General features: G+C 48.7%; 1 protein-coding gene across 2 annotated transcripts in view; it reads right to left on the reverse strand.

Moving 5' to 3' along the window:
* The window catches only part of INPP5J (inositol polyphosphate-5-phosphatase J), an 81897-nt gene that overhangs the window by 51739 nt on the left and 3411 nt on the right, over window positions 1-26747 (reverse strand). The window contains exon 2 of one of the 2 annotated variants that reach the window (XM_063913407.1): window positions 6288-6831. In XM_063913407.1, the coding sequence (XP_063769477.1) occupies window positions 6288-6778 (491 nt within the window). In that variant the 5' untranslated portion in view covers window positions 6779-6831. Of the gene's footprint in view, window positions 1-6287; window positions 6836-26747 lie in introns of both variants that reach the window. The other variant, XM_063913406.1, reaches the window with a different exon arrangement.

The raw sequence follows: 26747 nt of genomic DNA on the forward strand, positions 1-26747 counted from the left end.
CATTTTCATGCTTATAGGTTACTTTAACAATCTCCCTGAAATGCTTTTTCAAAAGTAGGCAAGTATGAAATAAATACATTGGAATTACATGGCTCTTAGTTCCCTTGGCCACGTCATGTTACTGATGCGTTTAGAGATGTGTACCACGATTCGCACCCAATATCACATAAACCTGCATGAAGTCTCCTGTAATGAATGACTTGAGCGTGCTGAGTGGGCGCTGCATTGAGTAATAATGAACATATGGGAACCAGGCTTCAGACACGACTTTATTTAACCATAACAGTAATCGTGCATTGTAACTTGTTTTTGCTGTGTACATTAAACGCTGCAGCCTGACGCACTGCTCACTTTCTATAGATACGCTTTTGAAAGCACATGGAGGGTGTTGATTGCAAAAGCAGCATACAGGATATCTAGATGAATGGTTCTATAGAAGATTTCAAGCATTCTACATTTTTATACAACACATTTAGATTTGATAAGTTGATATTGCTGAGTTGTGTCATAAAGTATCCCATTACTATGGAAAATGGGGGTAATTCCAAGTTGATCGCAGCAGGATTTTTGATAGCAATTGGGCAAAACCGTGTGCACTGCAGGGGAGGCAGATATAACATGTGCAGAAAGAGTTAGATTTGGGTGGGTTATTTTATTTCTGTGCAGGTTAAATACTGGCTGCTTTATTTTTACACTGCAAATTAGATTGCAGATTGAACACACCCCACCCAAACCTAACTCTCTCTGCACGTTATATCTGCCTCCCCTGCAGTGACATGGTTTTGCCCAATTGCTAACAAAAATCCTGCTGCGATCAACTTGGAATTACCCCCAATGTTAAAATGTTAATTGCCATTATTAAACCAATGGGGTGCTCTTCAATTTCTAAGTGTGAATAATGTATATATGGAATAATATATGAAGGGCAGCACACAGTATATGTGCCTGAATGTAAATATGGATGCTATTATGATTGCTTGTTGCTATTGGCAGAAAATGCTGATTGGCTGCACTGGCTAACACAGCCACAGACAGTATAATTACAAGGCGTACCTTACATGGCTCTTGGGTTGTGCTTGCTTACATGGTGTGACTGATGTACATCCTTTTACGCAAGCAGCGGATCAGAGAGTCCGTCAGTGGGTGTCTCTGTACAAATCCCTGCAGCAGCGTCCGTAGAATTATTATAGTTTTCTGCTGCATGCACATTAGCAGTATAGATGGCATTTCTGACCTCCTCTAAATCAACACTGTGACATAACATGTACTAGGGCACTACTGTGGCTCAGAAAACGATCTAGGGTGCTAATTATAGGGCATAAAATTAACAATTGCTGCAGAACGGTGTCTTTCTGGCTACACCCCTCTTCCTGGGAGTCTCCCTCTGTTGGGTCTCTCATTGCTGTCTGTCCTTCCTGAGACTTGGATTTGCACTGTGTGGTGTCCGCTATGGCCCTGCCCTTCTCTCTCACCAGCTGCCCGCCTCTGAGATAACTCCTCCCTGTGATAACGGTCACTTACTGGCTCCATGGCTCTAACTGTTACTAACTATAACAGTTTGACCAAACCAGGGCAGATCCAGGGGAAACGATCGGTGGAATTGCACGCCACCCTGTCACAATGCACAGGTGCCTCCCTCTGCAATCCAGAACATGCTGCTGTGTGCTGGTCTGCGGCGGGAGGGAAATGGGAGACTGCTGTCGCTGAGCGGCAGCAGTCTCTTCTCTCGCTGAGCAGCAGCAGTCTCCTCTCACTTCCACTGTATAGCAGTGCAGCAGCATATCAGGCAGTCTTCTCTCTCTCCCTGCCCAATATGCTGCTGCGTTGCCATACAGTGGTAGTGGTAAAAAGTGTTACGGGTGTGGGTCGCACTAAACGCTCAATGAGCATGATCGCACACCCACTCTGAAGGGGGTGCTAAATTTATGTTTATGCATCTTTGTATTTGAGTTATAATGGTAGAACTGTGGGGGTGATTCTGACCTGATCGCACGCAGGCGTTTTTTTGCAGTGCTTCGATCAGGTAGTTGCCGCCTACAGGGGAATGGGGTAGTTGATGTGCAGGGGTGCGAACGCTTGTGCAGAGAGCTGCACATATAAAAGTTTGTGTAGTCTCTGCACAGCTCAGGACTAAAGGGCCCTACACACTGGCCGATTTTTTGAAAGATATGAACGATCTCGTTCATAAATGAACGAGAACTCGTTCATATCTTTCAGTGTGGAGACTCCTGCGATGAACGATGCGCGGCCCCGCGCTCGTTCATCGCTGGTCTCCCGTCGGCTGTGCATGCAGGCCAATATGGACGATCTCGTCCATATTTGCCTGCACTTCAATGCAGCCGCGTGACGGGGGGAGTGAAGAAACTTCACTCCCCCCGTCACTGCCCCCCCGCCGCCGGGTCGCTCGTCGGCCGTATCCGCCGTCGGGCAGCTCGGCGGCGGGTCGGCCAGTGAGTAGCGCCCTTTACTCAGCCGCTGCGATGATCCGGCCAGGAGCTGACGTCAGGAATCCTCCCTCCAAATGGCTGGGCACGCCTGCGTTTTTCCGGACACTCGCTAGAAACGGTCAGCTGACACCCACAAACAGCGTCTTCCTGTCAACCTTCTTGCGATCGCCCGTGCGATTGCTTTCTTCGTTAAACCTGTCTCTGTCTGCATGCGCAGTTCTGACCTGATCACAGCACTGCGAAAAAATGTAGCGTGCGATCAGGTCTGAATGACCCCCTGTATTCTTACCCAAGATAGCAAAGGACTACTACTGTGTGGCATACTGCGTGTTATGGTCACTACTGTGTGGCATAAGGGGCACTGGGGGCCAGTATGTATACTGGGGGAACTTCTTTTTAAAACTCCTGCATTGCTCCTGGGGCACAAGTGGCCTATAACATAAATCAGGCATTCCCAACCACGGTCCTCAAGGCACACCAACAGTGCAGGTTTTAGGGATATCCAGGGTGCAGCACAGATAGTTAAATCAAAATAACTGAGCTACTAATTAAGTCACCTGTGCTGAAGCCTGGATATCACTAAAACCTGCACTGTTGGTGTGCCTTGAGGACCGTGGTTGGGAATGCCTGACATAAATAATGGGTAGGAAAGTGTAATCTGGGATGGGGGCTCTAAAAATTACAAGCGTACCAGGCCCCAAGATTTCTGTTGCCAGGCCTGCTAACACTAATGAATTTCAAGATATATATATATGATGAGGGGAAAACCAAAATCGGTTATGAAACCATTAGACTACACCAGCCTCCAATCCTATAAGGCATTAGATCTCTGTGCACTGCCTCTTCTCTCAGACTCTATTCTAGAGTGATGCAAGATAGAGACACTCCCATTTAATGCACAGACATTTAATATGTCAACACTTTGCAAAGAGATTATTATATGTAGAGTTATACCAGCAGCAATGCAAAAAATGCAGCCAAACCTCCGGCAATGCCGTTTTCTGAGGTTTGGCCACTTATTGCATATGCACCAAGCTCCGGAATGTGATACATTCCAAAACTTGGATGTATTGAGTAATACTATCTTTAAATGGCATTGCCCTATACAAGCCTATGGGATTCTTCCCGTGATTTCCCCTGAGAGGGATCCAATCGGTTCCCTCCCAACACAGAAGGAGCGCAGGATACATCTGTATGACCGGGTTGGGTACGAAAACCCGGCAGTTGGTATCCCAACACATCCCGGTAAGTATATTCTTGCTACCCCTAACCCTAACCGCCCCCTCCCACAACCTAATCCTAACCTTCCTCTCCTGCAGCCTAACCCTAACCGCCCCCTCCCACAGCCTAATCCTAACCTTCCTCTCCTGCAGCCTAACCCAAACCACCCCCTCCCACAGCCTAATCCTAACCTTCCTCTCCTGCAGCCTAACCCTAACCGCCCCCTCCCACAGCCTAATCCTAACCTTCCTCTCCTGCAGCCTAACCCTAACCACCCCCTCCCACAGCCTAATCCTAACCTTCCTCTCCTGCAGCCTAACCCTAACCACCCCCTCCCACAGCCTAATCCTAACCTTCCTCTCCTGCAGCCTAACCCTAACCGCCCCCTCCCACAGCCTAATCCTAACCTTCCTCTCCTGCAGCCTAACCCTAACCGCCCCCTCCCACAGCCTAATCCTAACCTTCCTCTCCTGCAGCCTAACCCTAACCACCCCCTCCCACAGCCTAATCCTAACCTTCCTCTCCTGCAGCCTAACCCTAACCGCCCCCTCCCACAGCCTAATCCTAACCTTCCTCTCCTGCAGCCTAACCCTAACCGCCCCCTCCCACAGCCTAATCCTAATCTTCCTCTCCTGCAGCCTAACCCTAACCGCCCCCTCCCACAGCCTAATCCTAACCTTCCACTCCTGCAGCCTAACCCTAACCGCCCCCTCCCACAGCCTAATCCTAACCTTCCTCTCCTGCAGCCTAACCCTAACCGCCCCCTTCCACAGCCTAATCCTAACCTTCCTCTCCTGCAGCCTAACCCTAACCACCCCCTCCCACAGCCTAATCCTAACCTTCCTCTCCTGCAGCCTAACCCTAACCACCCCCTCCCACAGCCTAATCCTAACCTTCCTCTCCTGCAGCCTAACCCTTACCGCCCCCTCCCACAGCCTAATCCTAACCTTCCTCTCCTGCAGCCTAACCCTAACCACCCCCTCCCACAGCCTAATCCTAACCTTCCTCTCCTGCAGCCTAACCCTAACCGCCCCCTCCCACAGCCTAATCCTAACCTTCCTCTCCTGCAGCCTAACCCTAACCGCCCCCTTCCACAGCCTAATCCTAATCTTCCTCTCCTGCAGCCTAACCCTAAACGGCCCCTCCCACAGCCTAATCCTAACCTTCCTCTCCTGCAGCCTAACCCTAACCGCCCCCACCCACAGCCTAATCCTAATCTTCCTCTCCTGCAGCCTAACCCTAACCACCCCCTCCCACAGCCTAATCCTAATCTTCCTCTCCTGCAGCCTAACCCTAACCGCCCCCTCCCACAGCCTAATCCTAACCTTCCTCTCCTGCAGCCTAACCCTAACCGCCGCCTCCCACAGCCTAATCCTAACCTTCCTCTCCTGCAGCCTAACCATAACCACCCCCTCCCACAGCCTAATCCTAACCTTCCTCTCCTGCAGCCTAACCCTAACCACCCCCTCCCACAGCCTAATCCTAACCTTCCTCTCCTGCAGCCTAACCCTAACCGCCCCCTCCCACAGCCTAATACTAACTCTAATCTCCTCCTAGTTCCTAACCCCACCCCTATCCCTAACTCACTCCTCCCACTGCCTAGGCCTAACCTACGCCTAGTGCTAAATCCAAACCCCAACCTCTGTACTTACCTCCAGGATGTGTCGGGATTCTGGCCATCAGGATCCTGTGGTCGGTCTCCTATCGGGATCCCGACTGCCGGAATTTTGACCGCATCCCGGGTGACATACAGTATTTAGGGACAGGAAAGGTGACAAAATGGTTGGAATATTTTGGTGGGCTTTGTATGTTAATATTAGGCTTTTAATGATATCATGTCTGTGGAATAACACTGAGTAACACTCAGCTCAGACATATGTAAGTTCCAAATGAGAAATGTATATGCCAGGCTGCAGCATTCACCTTAGAATGAAGTGAAAGTCTACTAAGCAGGAGACCACAGACATGTTTGTAGTCTGGTCAGGATACAATAAAGGCAAATGATTGAGGTGATAGCTTGTTGGACAGATGGAATTAACACCGATTGATAAGGCTAATATCACTGGGTTCTTATGTTAAAAAGTGCTTGTTGCTATCTATGAACACAAATAGCACTGTATAACTAATAGGAAGTAGTGGCACTATCCAAATTTCCTATGCCCATACCGCTTGTGGTGCTTCTGCAAATTCTCCAGGTCATGATGCCAAGCGCTAATGTCCCAGCAGGGAGCAACAGCATCTGGAACATTACTCACAATGCACTGCTTCTGCTCCTTCTCCACCCTTTCCTACCACTCTCAGCCTCCTACTCTCTACCGCCTCCCTTCAGCTCTCCTCCTCGTCCCTCTTGCTCTCTAGAGTCTGCACTGATCACAAGGGCATAGGGCCTTATTCAGACCTGATTGTAGCAGCAAATTTGTTCTCTAAAGGGCAAAACCATGTTGGACTGCAGGTGAGGCATATATAAAATGTGCAAGGAGAGTTAGATTTGGGTGGGGTGTATTCAAAATGCAACCTAAATTGCAGTGTAAAAATAAAACAGCCAGTATTTACCCTGCACAGAAACAATATAACCCACCCAGTTTTATCGCAATAAAGCTCTATTATTCTTTTATTTACCTAAAATCCTCTCCAGCTTTGTTTTGTTCATTTCCTGCTAGGGTCCCACTGAAAGGTGATTGGTCTGTCTCCACTCGGCCTGGATGAGTACAATGAGAACTCACATGAGGATCCTGAAGTCTGTTTGGATGTACACCGGGATGGGATCTGCCGATGTGTGGTGAGCTTCTGGGACTAGGAGCTGGAGAATGGCGAGGTGAGGATGGTGGAGGAGATAGTGGCCTATACTGATGAGTTGGGGATAAGAGACCAGGACAGGATCCCTCTGGTTGTGATCTGCCAGACTCATCTTTGGGACTAAGTGGAGAACCTACAGGATGGAGTCTCAGAGACCCTTCTGGTTGTGATCTATCAGGAGCAGAAGAGCCAACTGGAGCTAGAGGACGGATAGACAGTTGTCCACCCAGAAGGGAAGGCTGTGTGCCACTGGATCCTTCAGGTTGGGATCTGCCGGATCCTGCAGGACTGAGCCGAGGAGAGGTCAAAGACATAGGCCTTGGAGATAGCTCTGGCGAAGGTGGAGCCACAAACACACAATCGGAATCTACCTTGAAGAAACAAAGCCAAAAAATGTAAATATGGATCTGTCGACATTTTGAAAATGATTATATTCAAGAAGAACTGTAAGTAACTGCCTACATAAAAAAATGGACGTACATTTAAAGTCCACTTGCAGATATACTAGCATGTAACATGACTCTCTTCCCTAATTCACAGATGTCTTTATTCACCTAGCGTGTTTGGGCCATACGGCATGTGACCCCCTGGTGCGACTTAGACCCTAAATTTAGGTCTTATTCGCATTGTAGCTGCACACAAACTCACCCAAAGTGTACTAGGGACAAAGTATTACTACTTTGTTGCAAACAAATTGGTAGAAAACGTGTTCAAGGTGGCCGACTAAGCATAACAATAGGTGACGGGGGGGCATGGCGCGGCCACTCTTACAGTATCTGAGCTCTGTCTTTTGCCTTTCTTACCCAGATTTGTGACATAGTCACACAGAGAAGTACAAGCGATGCCAGCCGCAGCAGTCAGTGTGCCCTTGCAATGTACTGTTGCTGTCTTAGTGATGAGATTAAAATGCATATTAAAGAATAAGAAGCTTGGCGCAGACAAATTGTCAAACAGGGGATTTGAAGCAATTTTAGCAAAGGTGTATGTGGACATTATGTATAAAATATATAGATATAGACTCTCAATATTAGTACAAAGATTATAACGCTCCCCATAAACATAAATAAGAAGGATATGAAAAAAAGGTAATACTATACTTTAATAAAAAAAAAATAAAAAAAAAATAAGAATTTACTCACCGGTAATTCTATTTCTCGTAGTCCGTAGTGGATGCTGGGGACTCCGTAAGGACCATGGGGATTGGCGGCTCCGCAGGAGACTGGGCACAACTATAAAGAAAGCTTTAGACTACTGGTGTGCACTGGCTCCTCCCACTAAGACCCTCCTCCAGACTTCAGTTAGGATACTGTGCCCGGAAGAGCTGACACAATAAGGAAGGATTTTGAATCCCGGGTAAGACTCATACCAGCCACACCAATCACACCGTATAACTCGTGATACTATACCCAGTTAACAGTATGATAACAACTGAGCCTCTCAACAGATGGCTCAACAATAACCCTTTAGTTAGGCAATAACTATATACAAGTATTGCAGACAATCCGCACTTGGGATGGGCGCCCAGCATCCACTACGGACTACGAGAAATAGAATTACCGGTGAGTAAATTCTTATTTTCTCTAACGTCCTAGTGGATGCTGGGGACTCCGTAAGGACCATGGGGATTATACCAAAGCTCCCAAACGGGCGGGAGAGTGCGGATGACTCTGCAGCACCGAATGGGCAAACTCTAGGTCCTCCTCAGCCAGGGTGTCAAACTTGTAGAATTTAGCAAACGTGTTTGACCCCGACCAAGTAGCTGCTCGGCAAAGTTGAAGAGCCGAGACCCCTCGGGCAGCCGCCCAAGAAGAGCCCACCTTCCTCGTGGAATGGGCTTTTACTGATTTAGGATGCGGCAGTCCAGCCGCAGAATGTGCAAGCTGAATCGTACTACAGATCCAGCGAGCAATAGTCTGCTTTGAAGCAGGTGCACCCAACTTGTTGGGCGCATACAGGATAAAGAGCGAGTCAGTCTTTCTGACTCCAGCTGTCCTGGAAACATAGATTTTTAGGGCCCTGACTACGTCCAACAACTTGGAAGCCTCCAACTCATTTGTAGCCGCAGGCACCACGATAGGTTGGTTCAGATGAAAAGCTGATACCACTTTGGGGAGAAACTGGGGACAAGTCCTCAATTCTGCCCTATCCATATGGAAAATCAGATAAGGGCTTTTACATGACAAAGCCGCCAATTCTGATACACGCCTGGCCGAAGCCAAGGCCAACAACATGACCACTTTCCACGTGAGATATTTCAAATCCACGGTTTTCAGTGGCTCAAACCAATGTGACTTTAAGAAATCCAACACCACGTTGAGATCCCAAGGTGCCACTGGAGGCACAAAAGGGGGCTGAATATGCAGCACTCCCTTAACAAAAGTCTGAACTTCAGGTAGTGAAGCCAGTTCTCTCTGGAAGAAAATCGATAGAGCCGAAATCTGGACCTTAATGGAACCCAATTTAAGGCCCATAGTCACCCCTGACTGTAGGAAGTGCAGGAAACGGCCCAGCTGAAATTCCTCTGTTGGGGCCTTCCTGGCCTCACACCACGTAACATATTTTCGCCATATGCGGTGATAATGGTTTGCGGTAACTTCTTTCCTAGCTTTAATCAGCGTAGGAATGACTTCCTCCGGAATGCCCTTTTCCTTCAGGATCCGGTGTTCAACCGCCATGCCGTCAAACGCAGCCGCGGTAAGTCTTGGAACAGACAGGGCCCCTGCTGCAGCAGGTCTTGTCTGAGCGGTAGAGTCCATGGGTCCTCTGACATCATTTCTTGAAGTTCCGGGTACCAAGCTCTTCTTGGCCAATCCGGAACAATGAGTATAGTTCTTACTCCTCTTCTCCTTATTATCCTCAGTACCTTTGGTATGAGAGGAAGAGGAGGGAACACATAAACCGACCGGTACACCCACGGTGTCACTAGAGCGTCCACAGCTATCGCCTGCGGGTCTCTCGACCTGGCGCAATATTTTTCTAGCTTTTTGTTTAGGCGGGACGCCATCATGTCCACCTGTGGCCTTTTCCAACGGTTTACAATCATTTGAAAGACTTCTGGATGAAGTCCCCACTCTCCCGGGTGGAGGTCGTGCCTGCTGAGGAAGTCTGCTTCCCAGTTGTCCACTCCCGGAATGAACACTGCTGACAGTGCTAACACGTGATTTTCCGCCCATCGGAGAATCCTTGTGGCTTCTGCCATTGCCGTCCTGCTTCTCGTGCCGCCCTGTCGATTTACATGGGCGACCGCCGTGATGTTGTCTGACTGGATCAGTACCGGCTAGTTTTGAAGCAGGGGTTTTGCCTGACTTAGGGCATTGTAAATGGCCCTCAGTTCCAGAATATTTATGTGCAGGGAAGTCTTCTGACTTGACCATAGTCCTTGGAAGTTTCTTCCCTGTGTGACTGCCCCCCAGCCTCGAAGGCTGGCATCCGTGGTCACCAGGACCCAGTCCTGTATGCCGAATCTGCGGCCCTCTTGAAGATGAGCACTCTGCAGCCACCACAGCAGAGACACCCTTGTCCTTGGAGACAGGGTTATCAGCCGATGCATCTGAAGATGCGATCCGGACCACTTGTCCAGCAGGTCCCACTGAGAGGTTCTTGCATGAAACCTGCCGAATGGAATCGCTTCGTAGGAAGCTACCATCTTTCCCAGGATTCGCGTGCAGTGATGCACCGACACCTGTTTTGGTTTTAGGAGGCCTCTGACTAGAGATGACAGCTCCTTGGCCTTCTCCTCCGGGAGAAACACTTTTTTCTGTTCTGTGTCCAGAACCATCCCCAGGAACAGTAGACGTGTCGTAGGGACCAGCTGTGACTTTGGAATGTTTAGAATCCAGCCGTGCTGTAGTAGCACCTCCAGAGATAGTGCTACCCCGACCAACAACTGCTCTCTGGACCTCGCCTTTATCAGGAGATCGTCCAAGTACGGGATAATTAAAACACCCTTCTTTCAAAGGAGTATCATCATTTCGGCCATTACCTTGGTAAAGACCCTCGGAGCCGTGGATAGACCGAACGGCAACGTCTGGAATTGGTAATGACAATCCTGTACCACAAATCTGAGGTACTCCTGGTGAGGATGGTAAATGGGGACATGCAGGTAAGCATCCTTGATGTCCAGTGATACCATGTAATCCCCCTCGTCCAGGCTTGCAATAACCGCCCTGAGCGATTCCATCTTGAACTTGAATTTTTTTATATATGTGTTCAAGGATTTCAAATTTAAAATGGGTCTCACCGAACCGTCCGGTTTCGGTACCACAAACATTGTGGAATAGTAACCCCGTCCTTGTTGAAGTAGGGGTACCTTTACTATCACCTGTTGTGAATACAGCTTGTGAATTGCCTGTAACACTGCCTCCCTGCCTGAGGGAGTGGTTGGCAAGGCAGATTTGAGGAAACGGCGGGGGGGAGACGTCTCGAATTCCAGCTTGTACCCCTGAGATACTATCTGAAAAATCCAGGGATCCACCCGTGAGCGAGCCCACTGATTGCTGAAAAATTTGAGACGGGCCCCCACCGTACCTGGCTCCGCCTGTGAAGCCCCAGCGTCATGCTGTGGACTTAGAGGAAGCGGGGGAGGACTTTTGCTCCTGGGAACTGGCTGTATGCTGCAGCTTCTTTCCCCTACCTCTGCCTCTGGGCAGAAAGGACGCGCCTTTAACCCGCTTGCCCCTATTGGGCCGAAAGGACTGTACCTGATAATACGGTGCTTTCTTTGGTTGTGAGGGAACATGGGGTAAAAATGTAGACTTCCCAGCTGTTGCTGTGGAAACGAGGTCCGAGAGACCATCCCCGAACAACTCCTCACCCTTAAAAGGCAGAACTTCCATGTGTCGTTTGGAATCTGCATCTCCTGTCCACTGCCGAGTCCATAACCCTCTCCTGGCAGAAATGGACATTGCACTAATTTTGGATGCCAGCCGGCAAATATCCCTCTGTGCATCCCTCATGTATAAAAGTGCGTCTTTTATATGCTCTACGTTTAGCAATATAGTGTCCCTGTCTAGGGTATCTATATTTTCTGACAGGGAATCTGACCACGCAGCAGCAGCACTGCACATCCAGGCTGACGCAATAGCTGGTCTCAGTATAACACCTGTGTGTGTATATATAGATTTCAGGATAGCCTCCTGCTTTCTATCAGCAGATTCCTTCAGGGCGGCCGTATCCGGAGACGGTAGTGCCACCTTCTTTGACAAGCGTGTGAGCGCTTTATGCACCCTAGGGGATGTTTCCCAGCGTGACCTATCCTCTGGCGGGAAAGGGTACGCCATGAGTAACCTCTTAGAAATTACCAGCTTTTTATCATGGAAAGCCCACGCTTCTTCACACACTTCATTTAACTCTTCAGATGGAGGAAAAGCTACTGGTAGTTTTTTCTCTCCAAACATAATACCCTTTTTTGTGGTACCGGGGGTAACATCAGAAATGTGCAACACATTTTTCATTGCCTCAATTATGTAACGTGTGGCCCTACTGGAAGTTACATTAGTCTCATCGTCGTCGACACTGGAGTCAGTATCCGTGTCAACTAGAGATGAGCGCCTGAAATTTTTCGGGTTTTGTGTTTTGGTTTTGGGTTCGGTTCCGCAGCCGTGTTTTGGGTTCGAACGCGTTTTGGCAAAACCTCACCGAATTTTTTTTGTCGGATTCGGGTGTGTTTTGGATTCGGGTGTTTTTTTCAAAAAACACTAAAAAACAGCTTAAATCATAGAATTTGGGGGTCATTTTGATCCCAAAGTATTATTAACCTCAAAAACCATAATTTACACTCATTTTCAGTCTATTCTGAATACCTCACACCTCACAATATTATTTTTAGTCCTAAAATTTGCACCGAGGTCGCTGTGTGAGTAAGATAAGCAACCCTAGTGGCCGACACAAACACCGGGCCCATCTAGGAGTGGCACTGCAGTGTCACGCAGGATGTCCCTTCCAAAAAACCCTCCCCAAACAGCACATGACGCAAAGAAAAAAAGAGGCGCAATGAGGTAGCTGTGTGAGTAAGATTAGCGACCCTAGTGGCCGACACAAACACCGGGCCCATCTAGGAGTGGCACTGCAGTGTCACGCAGGATGGCCCTTCCAAAAAACCCTCCCCAAACAGCACATGACGCAAAGAAAAAAAGAGGCGCAATGAGGTAGCTGTGTGAGTAAGATTAGCGACCCTAGTGGCCGACACAAACACCGGGCCCATCTAGGAGTGGCACTGCAGTGTCACGCAGGATGTCCCTTCCAAAAAACCCTCCCCAAACAGCACATGACGCAAAGAAAAAAAGAGGCGCAATGAGGTAGCTGTGTGAGTAAGATTAGCGACCCTAGTGGCCGACACAAACACCGGGCCCATCTAGGAGTGGCACTGCAGTGTCACGCAGGATGGCCCTTCCAAAAAACCCTCCCCAAACAGCACATGACGCAAAGAAAAAAAGAGGCGCAATGAGGTAGCTGACTGTGTGAGTAAGATTAGCGACCCTAGTGGCCGACACAAACACCGGGCCCATTTAGGAGTGGCACTGCAGTGTCACGCAGGATGTCCCTTCCAAAAAACCCTCCCCAATCAGCACATGATGCAAAGAAAAAGAAAAGAAAAAAGAGGTGCAAGATGGAATTGTCCTTGGGCCCTCCCACCCACCCTTATGTTGTATAAACAAAACAGGACATGCACACTTTAACCAACCCATCATTTCAGTGACAGGGTCTGCCACACGACTGTGACTGATATGACGGGTTGGTTTGGACCCCCCCCAAAAAAGAAGCAATTAATCTCTCCTTGCACAAACTGGCTCTACAGAGGCAAGATGTCCACCTCATCATCACCCTCCGATATATCACCGTGTACATCCCCCTCCTCACAGATTATCAATTCGTCCCCACTGGAATCCACCATCTCAGCTCCCTGTGTACTTTGTGGAGGCAATTGCTGCTGGTCAATGTCTCCGCGGAGGAATTGATTATAATTCATTTTTTTTTTTTTTTTTAAACACATTTTATTGGATGGATCACAAATTGGTTACAATAATAACAGAACACCCAGACAAAATGGGCATTTAAAGAACAAATGTAGCTACAATAAATTGTTACATCAACTGAGTGGATCCTTTTTTTTTTTTTTTTTTTTTTGTAAGAGATTAAAGTTAAGGCATTTGAAGTGGGTAACTCTCGGCAACGGAGTGGCCATCCGTCAAAGAGAGTTAGCGGAGGAAATAAGAAGAAAAGAATACACAGAGAGAGGATAGAGGGGGTCAGAAAGGTGGAGGGGACAGAGCATATCAATTCAGAAAAGAAGGAAGGGGGGTAGAAGGGGGTGGAGGGGTGGCCTTCAGAGACAAGAGGTGGGCAGATCAGCGGTGTGCCATGTCATGTTGCAAATGGGGAGGGAGCCTGTTGTAGGCCTAGCCACGGGGACCATACTTTATCAAATTGCTTTGATGTGTTGCGTATGACAGCGGTCATATATTCCATTTTGTGGACATACCAAATTCGGGAGATTATCACCGGCATTGGGGAGGGAGTCGGGCTCTTCCAGTCCGTGGCTATTTGGCATGTCATTGCCGATACTACATGTCGAAATAGCTTGTTTTGGTGTCTGTTAAGAGTAGGGAGGGTCATGGGGAGCAAAAAGTATTGGGGGTCAGGGGGGATGGAGGTGTCAAATAAGCGCGAGAGCAAGGTGATAAGTTCACCCCAAATTTTAAAGATTTTTGGGCAGGTCCACCATATGTGTAAGAATGAGCCAACATCCGTACATCCCCTCCAGCAGCTATCTGGAGTGTCAGGAAACATAGTATGTAGACGGGAAGGAACATAATACCAGCGGTATAGTAATTTGTAGATATTTTCTTTGATTCTCACACATATGGAGCTGGAGGCTGCATTATCCCAGATGTCTACCCAATCTTCATTATCTATAGTAAATCCCAGCTCCTTTTCCCATGCTAACTCATGGGGGGTCCGGGGTGAAGTGGGGTCATCGCTAAGTAGAGCATAAATATCTGAGATGAGGCCCTTGGTGCTGGTGCGTTTCCAGCTAATGTATTCGAAGGGGGATAATTGTCTGTGGAGAAGGGTATTGGTAGTGGTGGAGTGGAAATGTCGAATTTGCAGATAACGAAAGAAGTCTGAGGTAGGGATTACCGTTCCTTCTCGGACATCTGCAAATTGTGGGAAGGTAGCATTTGAGGTGATGTCGTTAACATATAGCAAACCACTCGAGCGCCAGGAAGTATGCGAGGTTCTACACATACCTGGGGGGAAGGCTGGATTATGAAAGAGCGGGATTAACGGGGACGGGTATGGGGCCAAACTGAACCGTCTGTTTGTCAGGTCCCATGTTGCTAGCGAGCGACTTACTACAGGGTGTGAGAGGGCTGTCCGGGGGCGTTGGTTCCGGTGGAGCCATAATAGGGAAGATAGTGTAGCTAGACCTGTCTCCTCTGCCTCGATCCCCACCCAAATCTTCCGCGTCCCGCCCTCGTTGCACCATTGTGCACATTGAGAGAGTTGCGCAGCATAAAAATATTTCTGAAAGTCCGGAATACCCAGGCCCCCATTTCTGGTGGGGCGCTGAAGCAATTTGAGTCTAACGCGGGGACGTTTATGATTCCAGATAAAAAGGGAGGATTGGCGTTGTAATGTCTTAAAGACGTAGGTAGGAACATAAATCGGGAGAGTCTGAAATAAATACAAAAGTCGAGGGAGCACGCTCATCTTGACGGAATTTATTCTGCCTATCCATGAGATGAAGTAGCTGGACCATTCCAGCAAATCTTCCTGGATTGTCTGCAATAAGCGGGGATAGTTTGCTTGGAAAAGCTGATGGTGATGATGGGTCAGGTACACACCGAGGTATTTGATTTTCTTTGCGTACCAGTTACAGGGAAGGATAGTTTGAAGGTCTTGTTTGAGAGCTGCTGGGATATGAAAGTTGAGGACCTCTGTTTTATTAATATTTATTTTATAACCAGATAACTGTGAATACGAGCTGATCTCAGATAAGAGAGCAGGGAGGGACTGGGCTGGGTCTGTGAGGGAGATCAGGACATCATCAGCATATAACGCTATCTTGTGTTCGGATAGGCCTGTGGATATTCCGCGGATAGTGGTGTTATCACGGATCTTTGCTGCTAGGGGTTCCATGATTAGTGCGAAGATTAAAGGGGAGAGGGGGCATCCCTGCCTGGTACCATTGGTAATCCCAAAGCTGGTGGATGAGACACCGTTAACCAAAACCTGGGCCGATGGGGAGCGGTAGAGTGCTTTAATCCCCTCTAGGAATTTTCCAGAGAATCCCATTTTGTCTAGGACCGCAAAGGCAAAGGACCATGAGATGCGGTCGAAGGCCTTCTCTGCGTCAAGAGCCAGAATGAGAGAGGGAGATTTCCGTTTTTGAATTGAGTAAATTAGATCTATAGCCCTTCTAGTATTATCAGACGCCTGGCGTCCAGGGATGAAGCCGACCTGATCCGGGTGGACCAGACCGGGCATCAGGGGAGCCAGACGGTTAGCTAATATTTTCGCATATATTTTCAGGTCGACATTCAATAAGGAGATTGGCCTATAATTTAAGCAACTGGTCGGGTCTTTGTCAGGCTTTGGGATTACCACTATGTCGGCCCGGGTCGTCTCCGGCAGGAAGGAGGCTCCCTCAAGAATATCGTTAAATAGGGAGGATAGGTGTGGGGCAAGCTCTTTCGCGAACAGTTTATAATATTGGGCTGTGAAGCCATCCGGGCCTGGTGCGGCTGATGAGCGCATGGAACGTATGGCGGCTATTGTCTCCTCCACCGAGATCCGACTATTAAGGGTTTCTAACTGGGTGTCAGATAAGGCTGGGAGGGGGGTATCAGACAAGTATGCGCGTGCTCCCCCAGTCTCGTCAGATGACAGAGGGGGCAGGTCAGACAGGTTATAAAGGGAGCTATAAAACAGGCGGAAATCTTCGGTCATCACTTCAGGGTCATATGTATAGGTTCCCCTCTGTGGCGAGTATAACTTATCTATTGCGCCCAACGCCTGCTTGCGACGTAGTTTGTTGGCCAGTAGGGAGTCTATTTTGTCCATTTTATCATAAAAACGTTGCTGCAGTTTCCGAAGAATTAGTGCTGCGCGGTTAGAAAGGAGGGTGTTAAGTTGTCCCCGGAGGGAATCGATCTGAGGGAGCAGGGAAGCGTCGGGGGATGCCTTATGTTTGGATAGTAAGGTGGCTATTTCTGATTCGAGGGAGGCGATCTCCTGCGCGTTTTTTTTCCTAATCGCCGACGATTTCGCCAGCAAAGCGCCGCGAATCGTGGCTTTGTGAGCTTCCCAAAGGACATTAAGTGAGATGTCAGGAGACATATTTTCGGTGAAATAGTGTGTGATTGCCAGTCTAATTTCCTCTAGTGCAGAGGGGTGTTGCAAGAGCGAGTCGTCAAGACGCCATTTATATTTCCGGCGGGGCGTGCGGTATATATCTATGAGGAGGTAGACCCCAGCATGGTCTGTCCATGTCAGTGGCGTGATGCCCGCATCAGTAATCAGAGGTACGAGGGCCGAGGAGATGTGAATCATATCGATCCTGGAATAGTGTTGGTGCGGAGCTGAGAAATGGGTAAAATCTTTGGTGTGGGGGTGTTGGGCACGCCAAGTGTCACAAAGGCCGTGGTGTTTCATGGTGGCGGTGAGTGTACGGGAGGCCCGAGGTAGGGTCGTCATGGAAGCGTGAGGTGGAGGGCCGGATCTATCTAACGACGGGTCGATTATGGTATTAAAATCGCCACCCATGATAATGCTTCCCTGTGCTTCTCGTGACAGGCGTTTAGAGAGAGAGTCAAAAAATAGAGATTGGTCTTGGTTGGGGGCGTAGGTGGAGACCAAGGTGAGAGCCATAGAGCGGAGGGTACCCATTACCATAAGGAACCGTCCGTCTGGGTCTGTCACTGTCCTAGAGTGGATAAACGGGATGTTGCGGCGAATTAAAATGGCCACACCACATTTTTTACAGTCTGCCGAGGCAAAGTAGGACTGGGAGAACCATTTGCCCTTAAGCTGAGTGTGGGAACCGGTGAGATGTGTTTCCTGAAGGAATGCTATGTCGACTTTCTCACGTCTGCAAGCACTCAGAAACACAGTACGCTTCCTAGGGGAGTTCAGGCCATTTACATTGACCGAAAATATTTTAAGGGACATGGCTATTCACGTGAGGGAATATGACAAATTGCCAAACATGATCCAATAACTTACAGTTTGAGCCTGGAGGAGGCCACCCCTCTGGGTAGAGCATGAAAAGGAGCGGGAAGGTCAAGCAGAGGCCACAAGAAAAGGGAGAGGGGGAAGAACATAGAGAAGAAAAATCCCAAACGGGGAAACATCCCTGAAATTGTGGGTCCCATTCGGGGGCCGCAGGGAAAAAAAATTGTATAAGTAACAATGTAAGCAACAATAAGGGATTGTGGGGGGGTAACTGAGATACCATGTGAGAGGGTGTATGTCACCCGGGCCACAAGGGTTGAGAATGGTCGTGGCCATTTTTCATTTTTAAAGAACAGAGTATAATATAGAACCCAGAGAACTGTGTCCAAGCAGTAAAATTACAAACAAAAAGTTAAGGGGGGAAAAAAAAAAAAAAAAAATAAAGGGGAGGGGGGGGGGGGGGGGGGAGAGAGAAAAGAAGAAAAAAAAAAAAAAAAAAGGGGGGGGGGGGGATACCATAGGAGTACAAATTAATTAAACTTAACTATAACAGCAATAACAAAGAATAGTTACGACATTAGATTTTGGACGGAGGTCAAATCTTCCGCAGCCGTTGCTCGTTTCAGGGCTGCACCAATTTTTCGTGGACAAACCGTAGCGGGGGTCACACCAGGTCAGGGAGGGTCGCTGTCCACAGTGCGTTGTCGTGTCACCCTTGTCCATTCAGGCAGGGGGGACTGAGAGTGTGGCGGTTTAGATGATGAGGCCGCCATGTCGGCTACAGATGATGCAGGGAGGAGATCCAGCTTTGCAAGCAGTTCCTGGCCTTGAGTTAAAGTCTTGACAGAGTGAACAGCGTTGTTGGCCGAGACGTGGAGTTGAAAGGGGAATCCCCATCTGTATCTGATCTGGTGCTGTCGCAGGACCCGGGTGACCGGTTGGAGGTCCCGTCGTTTTTGGATAGTGGAGGGAGCCAGGTCCTGAAAGATCTGTAGCTGCATGCCTTTAAACAGGATCTCTGGGGAGTCTCGGACGGAGGATAGGATTTTCTCTTTTGAGCGGAAATAATGGAAACGGACAATAACATCCCTGGGCGGTTGAGCAGGAGACGGTTTAGCACGAAGTGCTCTATGTGCCCTGTCACAGAGACACTCTTCGTCCGTGAGGTCTGGTACGAGGTGTATGAAGAATTCTCTCAGAAATGACGGCAGCGAAGGGCCGAGGACCGATTCTGGAACACTGCGTATGCGTAAATTATTTCTACGCGAGCGATTTTCCTGGTCCTCTTGTCGCTCTTTAAGGGTCTCCATTTCCTCGTGTAGCCTAGTGAGCTCTCTGTCAAGGCGATGTTGGGAGCGGCAGAGATCGTCGGTCTTTGTTTCCAAGGCGTCTGTTCGGTTGCCAAGGGCTGTGAGATCCGACTTAAATTCTGCAATGGCGTTCGAGAGTTCCTGTTTGAATGCAGACTGCACTCCCTCCAGTAGGCTCGACATTACCGCCTGTATCTGGGGATCGATACCCACTTCCGAAGAGCACGGAGAGGGAGGGGAGCTCGAGGTCATGTTGGCGTTCTGCGGGCCCTTAGATTTTGAGCCGAAGAAGTTAGTCGGGGCTTGCGTTACTTTTTTGTTCTTGGACATAATGGCATGTATGAAAAGGGGGGTGGGAGTGGGAGAGAAAAAGGAAAAGGGATCAGAAAATTATTGGATGATGGACACAGTCCGTAGATTGTACAGTGAGCGAGTAATCCAGGCAGGTCAGGCTGTTGGTCCACTACTCCGTGCCGGGTTCCTATGAGGATGGAAAACAAGTATTGCAGCTCCAGGGAGCCCGAAGGACGGAGGGGGAAGCCGCAGCAAGTACGTAGAGAGTAATCGGGGGTCCAAACTGCGACGTATTCCGGGTTTCAGTTAGTGTAGAACAAGTAGCTAACAGTAACGGCCGCCAGAGGGGGATGGATTTGCCAGCTTTAGGTACTCCAGCAACGGAGTTGGGAGTAAAGTGCCAGGGAGTATTATATATAAAGTCCAGCTACTTAATTATGGCACGGCGTAGTAGTTTATTGTGTTGCGTTATATCATCTTGAGAGTGTTTCGGGGATGTATGGATCCGATCGTCACAGTATTGGAGCCGTAACCCTTTCAGGTGCTATCCCTGCATCTGGGGTGGATCGCAGCCCGACCTTTCACATAGTGGCCCGGGCACGCATGGTGGGTGTTAAAGCATTTTCTGGTCGTCTCCACTACGGGCGGAGGTGAGGTCCGAATCTATAGTCCTGCAGGAGTGAGGAGAGTGTGATATAGTGCAGCTTATCTTAACTCTGGCAGGTTGCCAGGAAGCAAGATGGCGGCCCTGGACTCCTGTCACAGGCTTCTATGGAGCAGGGGGGCAAATAAGAAATGGCTTCTGTGGCAGCAGTAATTACTCACTGTATTCCGGATGGGCTGTGCACTGAAGGGAATGCAGCCTACCTGAGTGTTATATTGACATCCAGGGCTGCACACAGGAGTGCACAGCTTACTCCAGACTGTGTCCCCGGAATCCAAGATGGCCGCCGCAGCACACACAGAGCTGCTTCTCTCCCTTCTTTTATCTTCTGTGGGGCTGTGTGGGGGTCCCCCCTACTGCTGCAGGGAACAGCAGGCCCTAGGGAGTGCAGGTAGGAGATGTGGGGACGTCAGGAGGGGTCCCTTGTTGGTTTCCGGCCCGGTCGCGGGGCACCCGCGCCGTGGAGCTCAACTTGCGGGTCGGCCCCAAACTCCAGTCCCCGGCTTTCCGGCTCGCCTAGGCCACAACCCGCAGGGACAGAGCAGGCTGTCCCCCGGCTCCGTGACCGTCGGCGGCCGGCTCCAGGGGGTCTCAGGCAGACAGGGGAAGCCCGGTGCCAGCAGCAGGAGGCACTTTGCAGGGGTTTTATACCGCTGGGCCCCGGAGCTCTTCAGGAACACGTCCTTGCTGTGCAGACGTTAGGCCACGCCCCCCGATTATAATTCATTTTAATGAACATCATCTTCTCCACATTTTCTGGATGTAACCTCGTACGCCGATTGCTGACAAGGTGAGCGGCGGCACTAAACACTCTTTCGGAGTACACACTTGTGGGAGGGCAACTTAGGTAGAATAAAGCCAGTTTGTGCAAGGGCCTCCAAATTGCCTCTTTTTCCTGCCAGTATAAGTACGGACTGTGTGACGTGCCTACTTGGATGCGGTCACTCATATAATCCTCCACCATTCTATCAATGTTGAGAGAATCATATGCAGTGACAGTAGACGACATGTCCGTAATCGTTGTCAGGTCCTTCAGTCCGGACCAGATGTCAGCATCAGCAGTCGCTCCAGACTGCCCTGCATCACCGCCAGCGGGTGGGCTCGGAATTCTGAGCCTTTTCCTCGCACCCCCAGTTGCGGGAGAATGTGAAGGAGGAGATGTTGACAGGTCGCGTTCCGCTTGACTTGACAATTTTGTCACCAGCAGGTCTTTCAACCCCAGCAGACTTGTGTCTGCCGGAAAGAGAGATCCAAGGTAGGCTTTAAATCTAGGATCGAGCACGGTGGCCAAAATGTAGTGCTCTGATTTCAACAGATTGACCACCCGTGAATCCTTGTTAAGCGAATTAAGGGCTCCATCCACAAGTCCCACATGCCTAGCGGAATCGCTCCGTGTTAGCTCCTCCTTCAATGTCTCCAGCTTCTTCTGCAAAAGCCTGATGAGGGGAATGACCTGACTTCACGTGTGGCAAGTTCAAAGGGCATCAGAACCTTGCACAACGTTGAAATCATTCTCCACTGCGCCTGAGACAGGTGCATTCCACCTACTATATCGTGCTCAATTGTATAGGCTTGAATGGCCTTTTGCTGCTCCTCCAACCTCTGAAGCATATAGAGGGTTGAATTCCACCTCGTTACCACTTCTTGCTTCAGATGATGGCAGGGCAGGTTCAGTAGTTTTTGGTGGTGCTCCAGTCTTCTGTACGTGGTGCCTGTACGCCGAAAGTGTCCCGCAATTCTTCTGGCCACCGACAGCATCTCTTGCACGCCCCTGTCGTTTTTTAAAAAATTCTGCACCACCAAATTCAAGGTATGTGCAAAACATGGGACGTGCTGGAATTTGCCCATATTTAATGCACACACAATATTGCTGGCATTGTCCGATGCCACAAATCCACAGGAGAGTCCAATTGGGGTAAGCCATTCCGCGATGATCTTCCTCAGTTGCCGTAAGAGGTTTTCAGCTGTGTGCGTATTCTGGAAACCGGTGATACAAAGCGTAGCCTGCCTAGGAAAGAGTTGGCGTTTGCGAGATGCTGCTACTGGTGCCGCCGCTGCTGTTCTTGCGGCGGGAGTCCATACATCTACCCAGTGGGCTGTCACAGTCATATAGTCCTGACCCTGCCCTGCTCCACTTGTCCACATGTCCGTGGTTAAGTGGACATTGGGTACAGCTGCATTTTTTAGGACACTGGTGACTCTTTTTCTGAGGTCTGTGTACATTTTCGGTATCGCCTGCCTAGAGAAATGGAACCTAGATGGTATTTGGTACCGGGGACACAGTACCTCCAACAAGTCTCTAGTTGGCTCTGCAGTAATGATGGATACCGGAACCACGTTTCTCACCACCCAGGATGTCAAGGCCTCAGTTATCCGCTTTGCAGTAGGATGACTGCTGTGATATTTCATCTTCCTCGCAAAGGACTGTTGGACAGTCAATTGCTTGGTGGAAGTAGTAAAAGTGGTCTTACGACTTCCCCTCTGGGATGACCATCGACTCCCAGCAGCAACAACAGCAGCGCCAGTAGCAGTAGGCGTTACACGCAAGGATGCATCGGAGGAATCCCAGGCAGGAGAGGACTCGTCAGAATTGCCAGTGACATGGCCTGCAGGACTATTGGCATTCCTGGGGAAGGAGGAAATTGACACTGAGGGAGTTGGTGGGGTGGTTTGCGTGAGCTTGGTTACAAGAGGAAGGGATTTACTGGTCAGTGGACTGCTTCCGCTGTCGGCCCAAGTTTTTGAACTTGTCACTGACTTATTATGAATGCGCTGCAGGTGACGTATAAGGGAGGATGTTCCGAGGTGGTTAACGTCCTTACCCCTACTTATTACAGCTTGACAAAGGGAACACACGGCTTGACACCTGTTGTCCGCATTTCTGGTGAAATACTTCCACACCGAAGAGCTGATTTTTTTGGTATTTTCACCAGGCATGTCAACGGCCATATTCCTACCACGGACAACAGGTGTCTCCCCGGGTGCCTGACTTAAACAAACCACCTCACCATCAGAATCCTCCTGGTCAATTTCCTCCCCAGCGCCAGCAACACCCATATCCTCCTCATCCTGGTGTACTTCAACACTGACATCTTCAATCTGACTATCAGGAACTGGACTGCGGGTGCTCCTTCCATCACTTGCAGGGGGCGTGCAAATGGTGGAAGGCGCATGCTCTTCACGTCCAGTGTTGGGAAGGTCAGGCATCGCAACCGACACAATTGGAGTCGGACTCTCCTTGTGGATTTGGGATTTCGAAGAACGCACAGTTCTTTGCGGTGCTACTGCTTTTGCCAGCTTTAGTCTTTTCATTTTTCTAGCGAGAGGCTGAGTGCTTCCATCCTCATGTGAAGCTGAACCACTAGCCATGAACATAGGCCAGGGCCTCAGCCGTTCCTTGCCACTCCGTGTGGTAAATGGCATATTGGCAAGTTTACGCTTCTCCTCCGACAATTTTATTTTAGGTTTTGGAGTCCTTTTTTTACTGATATTTGGTGTTTTGGATTTGACATGCTCTGTACTATGACATTGGGCATCGGCCTTGGCAGACGACGTTGCTGGCATTTCATCGTCTCGGCCATGACTAGTGGCAGCAGCTTCAGCACGAGGTGGAAGTGGATCTTGATCTTTCCCTAATTTTGGAACCTCAACATTTTTGTTCTCCATATTTTAATAGGCACAACTAAAAGGCACCTCAGGTAAACAATGGAGATGGATGGATTGGATACTAGTATACAATTATGGACGGGCTGCCGAGTGCCGACACAGAGGTAGCCACAGCCGTGAACTACCGCACTGTACTGTGTCTGCTGCTAATATATAGACTGGTTGATAAAGAGATAGTATACTCGTAACTAGTATGTATGTATAAAGAAAGAAAAAAAAACCACGGTTAGGTGGTATATACAATTATGGACGGGCTGCCGAGTGCCGACACAGAGGTAGCCACAGCCGTGAACTACCGCACTGTACTGTGTCTGCTGCTAATATAGACTGGTTGATAAAGAGATAGTATACTCGTAACTAGTATGTATGTATAAAGAAAGAAAAAAAAACCACGGTTAGGTGGTATATACAATTATGGACGGGCTGCCGAGTGCCGACACAGAGGTAGCCACAGCCGTGAACTACCGCACTGTACTGTGTCTGCTGCTAATATAGACTGGTTGATAAAGAGATAGTATACTCGTAACTAGTATGTATGTATAAAGAAAGAAAAAAAAACCACGGTTAGGTGGTATATACAATTATGGACGGGCTGCCGAGTGCCGACACAGAGGTAGCCACAGCCGTGAACTACCGCACTGTACTGTGTCTGCTGCTAATATAGACTGGTTGATAAAGAGATAGTATACTCGTAACTAGTATGACTATAAAGAAAGAAAAAAAAACCACGGTTAGGTGGTATATACAATTATGGACGTATATACAATTATGGACGGGCTGCCGAGTGCCGACACAGAGGTAGCCACAGCCGTGAACTACCGCACTGTACTGTGTCTGCTGCTAATATATAGACTGGTTGATAAAGAGATAGTATACTCGTAACTAGTATGTATGTATAAAGAAAGAAAAAAAAACCACGGTTAGGTGGTATATACAATTATGGACGGGCTGCCGAGTGCCGACACAGAGGTAGCCACAGCCGTGAACTACCGCACTGTACTGTGTCTGCTGCTAATATAGACTGGTTGATAAAGAGATAGTATACTCGTAACTAGTATGACTATAAAGAAAGAAAAAAAAACCACGGTTAGGTGGTATATACAATTATGGACGGGCTGCCGAGTGCCGACACAGAGGTAGCCACAGCCGTGAACTACCGCACTGTACTGTGTCTGCTGCTAATATATAGACTGGTTGATAAAGAGATAGTATACTCGTAACTAGTATGTATGTATAAAGAAAGAAAAAAAAACCACGGTTAGGTGGTATATACAATTATGGACGGGCTGCCGAGTGCCGACACAGAGGTAGCCACAGCCGTGAACTACCGCACTGTACTGTGTCTGCTGCTAATATAGACTGGTTGATAAAGAGATAGTATACTCGTAACTAGTATGTATGTATAAAGAAAGAAAAAAAAACCACGGTTAGGTGGTATATACAATTATGGACGGGCTGCCGAGTGCCGACACAGAGGTAGCCACAGCCGTGAACTACCGCACTGTACTGTGTCTGCTGCTAATATATAGACTGGTTGATAAAGAGATAGTATACTCGTAACTAGTATGTATGTATAAAGAAAGAAAAAAAAACCACGGTTAGGTGGTATATACAATTATGGACGGGCTGCCGAGTGCCGACACAGAGGTAGCCACAGCCGTGAACTACCGCACTGTACTGTGTCTGCTGCTAATATAGACTGGTTGATAAAGAGATAGTATACTCGTAACTAGTATGTATGTATAAAGAAAGAAAAAAAAACCACGGTTAGGTGGTATATACAATTATGGACGGGCTGCCGAGTGCCGACACAGAGGTAGCCACAGCCGTGAACTACCGCACTGTACTGTGTCTGCTGCTAATATAGACTGGTTGATAAAGAGATAGTATACTCGTAACTAGTATGACTATAAAGAAAGAAAAAAAAACCACGGTTAGGTGGTATATACAATTATGGACGGGCTGCCGAGTGCCGACACAGAGGTAGCCACAGCCGTGAACTACCGCACTGTACTGTGTCTGCTGCTAATATAGACTGGTTGATAAAGAGATAGTATACTCGTAACTAGTATGACTATAAAGAAAGAAAAAAAAACCACGGTTAGGTGGTATATACAATTATGGACGGGCTGCCGAGTGCCGACACAGAGGTAGCCACAGCCGTGAACTACCGCACTGTACTGTGTCTGCTGCTAATATAGACTGGTTGATAAAGAGATAGTATACTACTAATATTATATATACTGGTGGTCAGGTCACTGGTCACTAGTCACACTGGCAGTGGCACTCCTGCAGCAAAAGTGTGCACTGTTTAATTTTAATATAATATTATGTACTCCTGGCTCCTGCTATAACCTATAACTGGCACTGCAGTGCTCCCCAGTCTCCCCCACAATTATAAGCTGTGTGAGCTGAGCACAGTCAGATATATATATACATTGATGCAGCACACTGGGCTGAGCAGTGCACACAGATATGGTATGTGACTGAGTCACTGTGTGTATCGTTTTTTTCAGGCAGAGAACGGATATATTAAATAAAACAAACAACTGCACTGTCTGGTGGTCACTGTGGTCGTCATTCACTAAACTCTGCACTCTCTTCTACAGTATCACAGCCTCAGGTCAATCTCTCTCTCTCTCTCTCAACCCTAATCTAAATGGAGAGGACGCCAGCCACGTCCTCTCCCTATCAATCTCAATGCACGTGTGAAAATGGCGGCGACGCGCGGCTCCTTATATAGAATCCGAGTCTCGCGATAGAATCCGAGCCTCGCGAGAATCCGACAGCGTCATGATGACGTTCGGGCGCGCTCGGGTTAACCGAGCAAGGCGGGAAGATCCGAGTCGCTCGGACCCGTGAAAAAAAACATGAAGTTCGGGCGGGTTCGGATTCAGAGAAACCGAACCCGCTCATCTCTAGTGTCGACATCTGTGTCTGTCATCTGAGGTAGCGGGCGTTTTAGAGCCCCTGATGACTTTTGAGACGCCTGGGCAGGCACAGGCTGAGAAGCCGGCTGTCCCACATTAGGTATGTCGTCAAACCTTTAATGCAAGGAGTCGACACTGTTGCGTAATTCCTTCCACAGCACCATCCACTCAGGTGTCGACCCCGCAGGGGGTGACATCACGTTTACAGGCATTTGCTCCGCCTCCACATAAGCCTCCTCATCAA

The sequence above is a fragment of the Pseudophryne corroboree genome, chromosome 1 (assembly GCF_028390025.1).
Source record: "Pseudophryne corroboree isolate aPseCor3 chromosome 1, aPseCor3.hap2, whole genome shotgun sequence".
NCBI lineage: Eukaryota > Metazoa > Chordata > Amphibia > Anura > Myobatrachidae > Pseudophryne > Pseudophryne corroboree.